At 41.2% G+C, this 13614-nt stretch overlaps 1 protein-coding gene across 2 annotated transcripts in view; it reads left to right on the top strand.

The window, feature by feature from the left end:
* LOC140200083 (anosmin-1) overlaps window positions 1–13614 on the top strand; it is a 202892-nt gene that overhangs the window by 178974 nt on the left and 10304 nt on the right. For both annotated transcript variants that reach the window (XM_072262829.1, XM_072262827.1), the window contains exons 9-11: window positions 570–725; window positions 12603–12697; window positions 13266–13437. In XM_072262829.1, the coding sequence (XP_072118930.1) occupies window positions 570–725; window positions 12603–12697; window positions 13266–13437 (423 nt within the window). The remainder of the gene's footprint in view (window positions 1–569; window positions 726–12602; window positions 12698–13265; window positions 13438–13614) is intronic.

The following is a 13614-nucleotide window of genomic DNA, read 5'->3' as shown; positions in this document are numbered from 1 at the left end:
CCCCTCTGCACTGGGGTTGCTGAAGATCAGGAGCCTGGGCTAAAGTGCAGCCAAAGTTTGAGGAACAGGCCCTTCAGATATTCAAACAGAGACTGTAACCTCTCACGTTCCATATACACATGATACACTCTCTCCCCACACCCACAGAAATGACAGGTTGTTGGGGAGTCTGTAAACCAACAAAAATCTGTTACACGGTACTGTAATGTGTAACACTTTGCACCCCAGTCCCTATATATACTGGGGTATAAAGTTATTTGAGGTGATTCAAGAGGCACTGGAGGGATGGAGTATCCTGTATTGGTCTAATAAAATTAGGCTGATGGGAGTCTAATATTTTAAAGTGCTATTGCTCAGGTGACAACAGCAGTGTAATGCAGTGAGTTTAATGGCTTAATAATAACAATAAGTAGATCATTACCTTCATTCTCTGGTGGATTTGGGACATTCTAACTAAGTCTAAATAAATGAATGGGGCTTGCACTTGGATGGGGTAATCCATCAGTTGCTCTAGACAAGACGCATTATTTTGAAGCAGTCGCCTTAAAGTTGACATTATTTCTTCAAAGGAGACCTTTCAGCTTCAACAACAAAATCCAGACCTGGTGTTGTCAATGCCCTCCCATCATCTCACGGGAAAAGAACTATGCGTCTCATTGATGTCGGGGCCCCTTTCTATCAGGACAATCAGCTTCAGGTTAAAGTCTACTGGAAGAAAATGGAAGGTATGTGTTACTCACTCTATGATCTATATCTTCAAGTTGAAGTACTGTAAAACAGATACAAGTTTACTTTCAGGAGATATTGGGAAGGGAGTAAGAGAAACTTGGTATGCTTGCAACTTAGACATTAGTGTTTATCTAATAAAATTTGACTGATGGAACTTGATACTGATGGTACTTGTTAATGTCTGTATTTTTATTTTTATTCCTATTTTGCTAATGTTCAAACAATATATCTGTGCATTAATGGAACAGGCAGGGTTTCAAAACCTGATATTCTGTTTCCCATTATTGATAAAACTTATGAAGGAGAGCTGAATGCATTTAAAATCTCAAAAAAAGCCGTTTTCTTAAATTGAAGTTTCCAAAAATAAGGAGCATCAAATGTGAAAGATCCTCCCCGTATTATGACACCCGGCTTGTTGACAAGCTGTACATGTGAGCGAGGGTTTGGGAGACCTGCACGTTGATGGGGATAGATTTGCCAGCTGCTGTGGAGCTGCAGGCATCTTCTGCTGGATGAGAATGGGAATTTCCATACACCATCTTCCGCTCCTCCCCTCTCCATCACCGCCCCCCCCCACCCTCCAATCTTCCCCTCCACAATCAGTAGCTGGGTTGAACCCAATGCACCTGGACGTGGTGAGCAGACTCGCTCACTGAGCAGTGAAGCCGGCAGCTCGAACCGCGCTTGCTCACTCCGAATCGAGTCTGTTTCTCTGATGCTCTCCCAAACACTGTTTTTGTTCATTTTTCAACTTCGAAGGTTTGGTTACAAAGAGTTCTCAGGAGCAGAACTCTGCTTTAACTTGGGACACTGATTTTCATGGTACTTGATTGTATTTCCCCTCCCCCAAAGTCCTGTTTAGGATTACTCAGTGTAATATTTAAACATCAGATCTATTAGCTATAATTGGAAGGGGAGAGTTAAATGATGAAATATCTTTATTGTCATTGCATAGTACAATTTGTCATGCACCATAACAGTGAAAATGAGTTTGCAACTCTCGTACTCAATGCTATAAAACAACAAATAAAATAAATAAACAATAAATAAAATCAAGTAACCAGCCAGTACAAGCCATGTCCAGCAGTACGCCTAGAAATTAATACTGTTGTCAAACTCTGTCAAACTTTTCCATAAAACATTGGCATGTTATCCTTTACACCTCCTTAACACCTGCTCTTTACAGAATTACGAGTGTAATGTCGATACGACTTGCTGATAAGCACCCTAGCTTTCCACCCGCGAGCTATGGATTTGAATCCTGCAGGAAAGCTTTCCTTGGCACAACGGCTGGACTTAGAATGAGCTTGGATAATCTCATTGCGGCTTCAAGCATGGAAGCAGCAACAGGTTCTACCTAGAGCCGCACGGTTGTGTAACGGTTAGCGTGACACCATTATAGCGCCAGCTGAGGTTCAGTTCCTGCCGCTGTGTGTAAGAAGCTAGTTTATTCTTCCCGTGACCATATTGGTTTCCTCCGGGTGCTCCAGTTTCTTCCCACATTCCAAAGACATGCAGTTAATATCAGTGAGTTGTGGGCATGCTATGTTGGTGCCCATAGTGTGGGGAGACTTGCAGGCTGCCCAGGGCAGTTCTCCCTGATTTGATGCAAACAATGCATTTCATTGCATGCTTTGATGTACATGTGACAAATAAAGCTTATCTTTAAAAGATCCTTTATCTTTATCTGACATCCTCAGTCTACAAAACGTACCAAGTCATTTATGTAGATGGAGTCTGACACCAGACTGAATTTCAGAACATGTAATGAAAAGCCTGAGGTGGGTTTTAAAGGGGTAATCCTAAAGGAATGGAGGAGCATAAATTAAAATATCATTTATAGATAAGGAGGTGAGAAATGACCCAATCCTATCCAATTATAGGCTAGGTGTCCCCACATGAATTATAACAGGCATGGAGCCAAATGTATGTCCGTAGCTCTGATAGGGTAGGGCTGTCCTTCTGGCTGTAGTTCATTATGAGCACCCTCAAGTCCCAGTAATTATACTTTATAGTTGCCAAACAATTGATACTAGAAAATACAATCATCACAGTGATATTTGATTCTGCGCTTCATGCTCCCTGGAGAACAAATCGATAGTAAATGTTAAAAATTTAAATCATAAATCATAAATAGGAAATAGAAAAGGGTAAATAAGGTAGTGCAAAAAAACTGAGAGGCAGGTCCGGATATTTGGAGGGTATGGCCCAGATCGGGGTCAGGATCCGTTCAGCAGTCTTATCACAGTTGGAAAGAAGCTGTTCCCAAATCTGGCCATATGAGTCTTCAAGCTCCTGAGCCTTCTCCCGGAGGGAAGAGGGACGAAAAGTGTGTTGGCTGGGTGGGTCGTGTCCTTGATTATCCTGGCAGCACTGCTCTGACAGCATGCGGTGTAAAGTGAGTCCAAGGACGGAAGATTGGTTTGTGTGATGTGCTGGGCTGTGTTCACGATCTTCTGCAGCTTCTTCCGGTCTTGGACAGGACAAAGCTATTTATAACAAAGCTAACAGCACATAAAGTATAGAGAGATCACAGGGGCATAATGGGAAATAATAAGGTGACACTGAATAGTAAGGGGTGCTGCTCTGATGCAAGGGACAATGGTTCTCAATGCAGGTTAGGACATTCATTTGTCCGCCGACCAATTCAAATCGAAGGCTGGATGGGATATATTTTATCACAAGGAGTCTGCCAAGTAAGGTTGAAGAACCAAATACCATAATTAACATACGTTATTTGTGGCATTTAAAAAGTCATACAGTAGTTGAAAGAGCAGCCAGACTGGCAAATTCCAGAGTATAGAATCTTCATGTGGGATAGGAGCTGGGAGGGCAGACTTACAAAAGAAGACCTGGAATTGCAATATTGGTTAAGGAATCTATTACTGCGGTAAAGGGGCAGGACATCTTAGAAGGCTCTTCATATAAGGTTACATGGGTAGGACTTGGGAACAAAAAAATTGCAATTACTTTGCTGGGGTATAGTACAGATCTCGTAATAGTTAGCAGGAGATAAAGGAACATATATTATGGACAATTCCCAGAGTTTTATGAATAATAGAATTATAATTACGATTAGTCATATTACTCAGTAATATGATTTATAGAAGTGAATATTTCAACATATTAAGTGGGAATGCATTGTGAAAGGTATAGAAGGGAGTTTGGGAGAGCTTTAGGAATGACTAGAGAAGGGATTCTGGAGGAACATTGTATCATTTCTTAATGCATGCATTACTGAATGACAATAAAAGAGGACTGCGTGTCCTCATAATCTAATCTAATGATATTAGCATAAATAGCTAAATGGAGGAAGAATCAGTGGGAGAATATTTTGGAGACCATGGCTCTGTACGTGTTAAGGTTGCTGTTGGAGAAGGACAAAGATATATTGGAAATTAGGGTCCAGAACTTGGGGGTGGGGGTGGGGGTGGGGGGAGCTAATGACCTGTCAATGTGGACTGGGAGCAGCTTCCTTCAGGAAGTTTATAGGCAACTATTGGGAGGATTCAGAATTAAATTATCTTAGACTGTGGGAGGCATAAGTGGATAGTCAAAGTGTTCTTCCATGGTAGGGGTATCAAGATCAAGAGCACATAGGTTTAAGGTGAGAGAAAACACTTTAAGGAGTATCTAAGCTTTTTTTTACATAGGGAGTGATTGATATCTGGAACATGCTGGTTGAGGAGGTGGTGGAATCAGATATGATCACAATGATTAAGAAGCATTTAGACAGACAAATGGGGAAGGCATTAAAGAATATGGTTCTAACGCAGGCAAATGGGATTAGTGTAGATGAACAAAAAGGTTGGCATGGACGTAGTAGTTCAAAGGGCTCAGTATTGTGTTGTGCAGCTTCAACTCTTTTGGAACGTTGCTGCACTCTAGGATTTGATGAAATAATGGAAGTTCAGAGTCAATGTGTTAGTTTAATGATGAAAGGTGAGGTTGACAAGTCTAAGGACCCACAGCTGTCAAGGGACATGGGCAGCTGGATAAAGGGTAAGGGTTAAGAAGGCAAATAGGATACATGACAGCATAGAATATAAGAGAAGGCAGGTCAGGGTACAACTGTATGCAACCTTAGTTACACCACAGCTGGAGTACTGATTACATTTCTGGGTGCCACTCCATAGAAATTTAGAGATACAGTGCAGAATAGGCCGTGCTGGCCCAACGAACTGCTCTGCCCAGCAACCCACCTATTTATCCCTAATCACAGGACAACTTACAATGACCAGTGAACCTACTAACCGGTATGCCTCTGGAATGTGGGAGGGAACTGGAGTGTCCGGAGGAAATCCATGCGCTCACGGGAAGGACGTACAAACTTCTTACAGACAGCGTGGAACTCCAATGCCCTAGCTGTATTAACACCGCTCTACCTTGATTGCACGACTGCACTGGAGTGGCCACAGGAACTCATGGAAAAGCTGTCTGGGCTGGAGTGTTTCATTAATGAAGGGAGGCTGGATTTGTTTTCTTTGAAGAAGGGAAGGCTGAACCGATTGAAATGTTCAGAATTATGAGGTGCACAGACACAGTAGGTAATGTGAAACATTTCCTTTTAGTGTAGGTTTAAGTCCAGGAGTGGGGGATTTAGAGAGGATTTATGCAAGAAGTTTTTTTACATAGAGGCTGGTTGAAACCTGGTGCTCACAGCTTTAGTGGATGGTAGAAGCAGGTGAACTTACAATACTTAACAAGTATTTAAATGAAACTAGAAGGCTATGTATTAAGCGGGATTAATGATGTATAGGGTTGGCTGAAAAGTCTGTTTCATGTTGTATGACACGATGGCTCTATAATTCTGATATGGGCCTCAAAGGAGAAAACAACCCCATGAAGCAGGGCATAAAGCAATACTGTATGCAGTTTACTTTCCATTGTACAGTATTTCACTGAAAAGTTTAAGTACACCTGATATATGTTATTTTATAGATTATATAATCTTGAATAAATATTATTGGAAACCTGGAATGGAAAATATTCTATGAAGTGCTTACTCAGAGCCGTCACTGTTGTGACACCTGTATTAGTGGCCCAGCTTGTTCAGACAAATCTGATCGTTTCTGATAACTTTTTAGTTTGTTATCCTCAATTTCAATCATTGTCAGACCATTGATTACTTCTCAGTAACTTAGAAAACTGTGCAGAGTATTCAGATAATAGAGAGTTTTTAACGTGGTAAGTTCTTGAGGCAGGAGAAAGCTTAAGAACATGAAGTGAAAGGGAGTAATTCCAAAGAACAACATAAAATGATAATCCATTTCAAGTTAGATATGGGTCGTAGGGAGGGGAAACTATGCGTGATATCCTTGCTGTTGACGTGTTCACCCAGTATTTATATACAGTAGTTTATTGATGGTCTACCATGTAGTTAGCTGTATTTCAATCCTCTTCTGTGGCAAAAGCATATTGGAATTTTCCATCATTTAGTCACAATTACAGTCACCTGCACCGGAATATCTAATAAACAGTTATATGAGATTAGGACAAATAATTGTCCAGCTGTCATAACAAAAAAATGGGTATGTAATTAACCTCAACATCTCAACACTGTTGTAACTGGCTGGTTTATATAATATGGTCTCTCAATATTTCCCATATTATAATATTCAACTCAGCCTTCTTTTAATATGCTGCCATTGTATTCTGTTGTTTATCTTTGATGAGTGGTTGTGTATATTATTTGGAGAACTTATTGCCTTTAATGTTATCTCATCACAATGTTATAAAGCTGGAAGGTACTGGATACTTAATACAGAATCAGAGTCAAGTTTACTATCACCAGCATGTGACCTGAAATTTGTTAACTTAGCAGCAGTAGTTCAATGCAATACATAATCTAGCAGAGAGAAAATTTAAAAATAAATAAATAAATAAACAAGTAAATCAATTATGTTTATTGAATAGGTTAAAATGTGTCCAAAAACAGTAATACTGTATATTTTTTAAAAAAGAGAGGTGGTTTCCAAAGATTCAATGTCCATTTAGGAATCGGATGGCAGAGGGGAAGAAGCTGTTCCTGAATCGCTGAGTGTGTGCCTTCAGGCTTCTATCCACCTACCTGATGGTAACAGTGAGAAAAGGGCATGCCCTGGGTGTTGGAGGTCCTTAATAATGGATGCTGCCTTTCGGAAATACTGCTCCCTAAAGATGTCCTGGGTACTTTGTAGGCTAGTACCCAAGATGGAGCTGACTAAATTTACAACCCTCTGCAGCTTCTTTCAGTCCTGTGCAGTAGTCCCCCACCCCACCCCCTATACCAGACAGTGGTGCAGCCTGTCAGAATGCTTTCCACGGTACATCTATAGAAGTTTTTGACTGTATTTGTTAACATGACAAATCCCTTCAAACTCCTAATAAAGTATAGCCACTGTCTTGCCTTCTTTATAACTACATTGATATGTTGGGACCAGGTTAGGTCCTCAGAGATCTTGGCACCCAGGAACCTGAAGCTGCTCACTCTCTCCACTTCTGATCCCTCTATGAGGATTGGTATGTGTTCCTTTGTCTTACCCTTCCTGAAGTCCACAATCAGCTCTTTTGTCTTACTGACATTGAGTGCCAGGCCGTTGCTGCGGCACCACTCCACTAGTTGGCAAATCTCACTCGTGTACGCCCCCTCATCACCGCCTGAGATTCTACCAACAATGGTTGTATCGTCAGCAAATTTATAGATGGTATTTAGGCTATGCCTAGCCACACTGTCATGTGTATATAGAGAGTAGAGCAGTGGCCTAAGCACACATCCCTGAGGTGCGCCAGAGTTGATCATCAGCGAAGAGGATATGCTATCACTAATCCGCACAGATTGTCTACATCACCATTTCCAAAAAATGTTCAAGCTAAGACTTGTTCCACTTGTCCTCCTATCTCCAAAGAGTTGGGTAGATGTTTTGTATAGACTGGTATTGTGCTAGTGATTTTGGCTCAGTCTGCGGTATGTGTAAGTAGAGCTTGGATCAGCTCTCAACTTCCCTGGGCTGGAGTACCCATTGGTGATCTTTGCCCAGTTCAGATTGATAACTGGTTGCAGAGGACAACAGATTCCTCAGCCTGCAGACATCAAGATCAACCCACTCTTAGAAAAAGATCATCTGGGAATATTACAAATCATTTACCTATCTTTTGAAGCTCAGTCAATAACACGGAAACTTCAATCAATAAAAGACTTAGCACATCAAAAGGTTGTTTATAGCTTTAGAATAAAAGCAATTAGAAGAAAGGAAGTTTTTTTTTTGCAGGAATTGCCGCAAACAATATTCTGTAGCAAGAGATTAATCTCCTGACTCCCACAGCCCTTCCAACATCTGCAAAACACAAATCAGGAGTGTGATGACATACTTCCCCTTTGTCTGGAGGAGTGCAGCTCCAACAACATTGAAGAGGCTAGAATTCCATCCAAGAAAAAACAGCCTCCTTGACTCACACTTGATCCACAAATTTAAATGTTCATCGACAGTGATGAAATGCTTTGAGAGGTTGGTTATGACTAGACTGAACTCCTGCCTCAGCAAGGACCTGGATCCATTGCAATTTGCCTATCAGTGCAATAGGTCAACAGCAGATGCAGTCTTCATGGCTCTTCACACGGCTTTAGACCACCTGGACAACACAAACACCTATGTCAGGATGCTGTCCATCGACTATAGCTCAGCATTTAATACCCTCATTCCCACAATTCTGATTGAGAAGTTGCAGAACCTGGGCCTCTGTACCTCGCTCTATAATGGGATCCTCAACTTCCTAACCGGAAGACCACAGTCTGTGTGGATTGGTGATAACATATCCTCTTCGCTGACAATCAACACTGGCACACCTCAGGGGTGTGTGCTTAGCCCACTGCTCTACTCTCTGTATACACATGACTATGTGGCTAGGCACAGCTTAAATACCATCTACAAATTTGGTGACGATACAACCATTGTTGGTAGAATCTCAGGTGGTGATGAGCGGGCGTACAAGAGTAAGATATGGCAACTAGTGGAGTGGTGCTGCAGCAACAACCTGGCACTTAACATCAGTAAGACGAAAGAGCTGATTGTGGACTTCAGGAAGGGTGAGACGAAGGCACACGTACCAATCCTCATAGAGGGATCAGAAGTGGAGAGAGTGAGCAGCTTCAAGTTCCTGGATTTCAAGATCTCTGAGGATCTAACCTGGTCCCAACATATCGATGTAGTCATAAAGAAGGCAAGACAGAGCCTATACTTTATTAGGAGTTTGAAAAGATTTGGCATGTCAACAAATACACTCAAAAACTTCTATAGTTTTACCGTGGGGAGCATTCTGACAGGCTGCATCACTGTCTGGTATGGAGGGGCTACTGCACAGGACCGAAAGAAGCTGCAGAAGGTTGTAAATCTAGTCAGCTCCATCTTGGGCACTAGTCTACAAAGTACCCAGGACATCTTTGGGGAGTGGTGTTTCAGAAAGGCAGCGTCCATTATTAAAGACCTCCAGCACCCAGGGCATGCCCTTTTCTTACTGTTACCATCAGGTAGGAGATACAGAAGCCTGAAGGCACATACTCAGTGATTCAGGAACAGCTTCTTCCCTGCTGTCATTGATTCCTAAATGGACCTTGAAGCTTTGGATGCTACCTCACTTTTTTAAAAAGTAGTTCTGTTTTCTCACATTTTTAAATAATCTATTCAATATATGTAATTGATTTACTTGTTTATTTATTATTATGTTTTATTTTATTTATTATTATTTTTTCTCTCTCTCTGCTAGACTATGTATTGCATTGAACTGCTGCTGCTAAGTCAACAAATTTCACGTCACATGCCAGTGATAATAAACTTGATTCTAATTCCCTACTACCAGCACACCCTGCAGTGTGTACCATCTTCAATGCACAACAGCAAGTCTCTAATTCTTCTGCAATAGCACCTCCCTAATACAGTGGCCCTAATGCTTGAGGATGGTGTGTAACTTGGAGAGAAGACAGTAATTGGTGATGATTTGGTCCCATGGTGATCACAGAAGACTTGGCAAGTTACTGTGGCATATCTTGTAGGTTCTAACTAGGATGCACTGGAGTGAATAATTAGGCAGGTGGAGAGAGTGTTAACACCTAGCTTTCATGGTTTGTCCTAGCTGGTGCTGATTAGCTCCAAAAATACTTCAGGGAATTGAGTTTGACCTTGCACGACTTGATCCTGGCTAGTGCTGAGGTTCTTGAATATTGTTGGAGCTGCACACATTCTGAAAAAGATAATGTATTCCTCAGCCTCCTACGTTGTAAAAGTTGGAGTGCATGAAGTGTTTACTTGCCACTGAATACCAAAACTTTAACTTATTCTACCTTATGTTGGTACTGCATTTGGAAAGCACCTGGTGCATACCCTTCAAACATTTTTGTTTATGAATTTGAACCACCATAGTATTCAAGTGTCAATTTTTACAAGAGTGTTACAAAATAATGGAAGACTGTGTATTGTTCACAGAATCCATGGCTATAGTTTTAATGACTGTTCTGATGAAGGGTCTCAGCCCAAAATATCATGTCTGTTTATTAGAACATAGAACATAAAACATTACATCACAGTAATGTTGTGTCATTCTTTTAACCTACTCTAATTTAGGTTAGAATCGGAATTTGCTTCAACCCTGACCATTTCTATCTGATATTGGCCCTTGATGCTGAAAGGGCAACAAGTCAATGGTCATTTAAATATTGCAATGAGGCTGTTCGACTTCAATTCAACAATTCTATATTCCTACCTGACCTCTTAAGGCTCAGGAAACTGGGCAGTTACAAAGAGGCAAGGAGGAATGATCTCCCACTGATCAAGAATAATATCCACACACCCAACCAGTAAATATATTCGCTCTTCCACCGTTGACCATCAGATAGAACAGCACCATAAGTAGGTAGCCTTCTGACCTCCCTTTGACCTCTATGACAATATGACAGCTACCCTTAAGGTCCAGCAGTGTCTGTATGTTCAGTAGTGTGCAGTTGTGTCATCTCAAGGTATCTCACTCAATTCCATATAGAAACATAGAAAACCTACAGCACAATGCAGGCCCTTCAGCCCTCAAAGCTGTGCGGAACATGTCCTTACCTTAGAAATTACCTAGGGTTACCCATACCAGTCTATTTTTCTGAGCTCCATGTACCTGTCTAGGAGTCTCTTGAAAGACCCCATCGTATCTGCCTCCACCATCATGGCCGGCAGCCCATTCCATGCACTCACCACTCTCTGCATAAAAAAACTTGCCCCTGACATCTCCTCTGTACCTACTTCCAAGCACCTTAATGACTTGTACCATCATCAGTTTGCTCCTAATCTGCTGCCATCGTCAATAACACCCGCTGATCTTCATCTGACCACTGCCACCATAAGATAGCTCCCCACTTAATCATCGTCTATGCAATAGGTGCCCAACCCCATCTGAACCGTCACCTTGACCATGCAAAGGACCAACTCTGCGACTGAGAACTCCCATTTGACCATTTACCCCATGGTTCGGTCCCTACTTCATATCAGCATTCCTCATTCCCCCACCGCTACTCCAACATCTTCTGGATATAGAACACTCTGCAATTTCTCACCTCTTTTCCACTGGGCCTAAGCACAGGATCTCTTATTCTCATTCATTCCTTCCTCCCTCATACTTGCCTAAGATTCATATCTGGGGAGGCTATAGCCTTTCAAGCAGGGTACATGTGACAGGGAACCTAATGGAAAATAAAATAAACCAATCCCTGAAAGATATTTGGGATGCCTTTTCCAACACATTCAGTCCCAACTCTGGATGTCTCGAATACATATCTCTTTCTTCTTTTAAACACTCTCTGTCAGCAAGCCATCTACTCTGAATTCTCCACACACGGCTCAGAGTCAAACTCTATGTGATAATCCTTTTATGAAGCCTTTGAGATGTCTTCCAGTGATATTGACTGTACTGCTGTTGCTGCAAAAAAAAAATCATGACATATGTGAGTGATGATAAACCTGATTCTGATATGGGTTTCTATTGTGGACTGAGAGCGGGAAGGAGGCAGGGAGAAAGGAATCAAGGTTGGGAAAATGGGAAGAGAGGGGAGGGAGTGAGAAGCACCAGAGAGATTCTGTATTGATCAATAAACAAATTGCTTGGAACCAAATGACCTTGCCTGGTATCTCAGGACTGGATGTGTCTGCATCTGCACCACATCCCTCCCGTCCCTGGCACTCATTCTCTGCTACCTGTCACACACTGCTCCCGGGGTGTTCAACATTGCCATTCCCAACATCCTTTGCTCTTGCCAGATTCACATTGGTAAATCGATAGTTATAGATATTGTTAACCAAAGTTGCTTTCCACATTTTGCAATGAACACACTTCAAAATATCAAATGCAAAACATCTTAATATTAGGATGAATGGTTGGTGCATTCCTCCCAGGATGGTCCAGGTTTCCTGTGCAGTGCTATTCAGTTTTAGGACACCATATCCCTGCAATGACTCCAGTAAAACATATTGTTAACTTCCATATAACCATTAATCCAAATCATTGGGCAGAATCAAATGTGATCTTTGAGCACATTAAGGTTATTATTAGTAATCTTCAGCCGTCTTTATGCCAATAATGAGTCCAAATGGCCACAGGTGAAATATTCTGAACAAGTCTGCAATATTTATCTTCATGCTTTCAGTGCAATTATGACAAAATGATCTTGAGATAGAGGAATAGATTTGTTTGCAGTTGTTCCAAACAAAGAGAATTGTCCAAATATTTGGCAACACCAGAGCAATTATATCCTTGAACTTTCCTGACACATCTAATTAAAATATGCTTGGCATTACTAAGTGCAATGTGAATTCTGTCAAGAGTATTGGCTGATGATAATATGTGAATTACATTGTCCCTAGATCCTGGTGGCATTGCAGAGCGATACCTCGTCCAATGGATGCCAGAGTCTTGCAAGCACAACGAGACAAAGATTTCCAGAAAAGTCATAGCCCATGTATGTTCCAATGTTTCTGACTTCCATTTTTTGCAATTTGATCCTGTGAACTTAATTAAAGAGCTTCTGTGACAGTAATACCATCAATCAGAATTTAGTTGATTGTTCTGTTGACTGATTTTTTTTCTCTTTTGCTGCTTAAAGCATTGACTCGCTGACAGGTACCTGGAATCCTTCATGAGCTCATCACAGTTATCATGCAGTCACCCTGGTATAAAGCAGAGAAGGGGGCAGGGGGGTCCGATTTAATCCCTTGAGCTGTTTCAGATATGGTATCATAACAAAACGTTGACTATTCCTTAAAAGCAGGTGGATTGCTCTCAGGTTATAAATATTGTAATGGAGTAAAAGAGATTTTAAAAAAGTTTGGTACTACTGTACTTAACTCACAGAATGTCAAAAGAAAGCAATACAATTTCTTAAGACAGAAACTTTATGGATTTATGAAAAAAAAACTCAAATTCTTTACCGTTGTTAAAATCCTTTAAGATTCAATTACGGTCCATCTCATAGAAGTAATTACAAGGCAAATTCAATTTGTTAAATTTCATGCTATCTTTTTCCATAGGAAAACTATATAATTCTCCCAGGACTGATTTTCTCGTGCAAATATAAAGTTATGGTCCAACCAGTAATGGCCAGGGGCCAGGGGAAAGCGGAAGCAGTGATCTTCACAACACCATCATGCTCATCTCTTCGAGGAAAAGGTCCAAAACATAGCAGTTGTCCCAGTGATGGGGGTGAGTACAGCCACATGGAGGGAATTATACTCTTTAATTAAGCATGCTATTCTATTTGCAAGAATGTTTCAGTGGCACGTATGTGACAAGTAGACGTAAGTCATCCCAAAGACTGTGCAGTATAAAACGTAGACTTCAAGCAGAAAGTTATGAATTTGAATGCTTATGGGAATAATT

The sequence above is a fragment of the Mobula birostris genome, chromosome 7 (genome assembly GCF_030028105.1).
Source record: "Mobula birostris isolate sMobBir1 chromosome 7, sMobBir1.hap1, whole genome shotgun sequence".
Taxonomy (NCBI): domain Eukaryota; kingdom Metazoa; phylum Chordata; class Chondrichthyes; order Myliobatiformes; family Myliobatidae; genus Mobula; species Mobula birostris.
The sequence above is the reverse complement of the archived record's forward strand: the minus strand, read 5'-3'. Positions and strand labels throughout refer to the sequence as shown.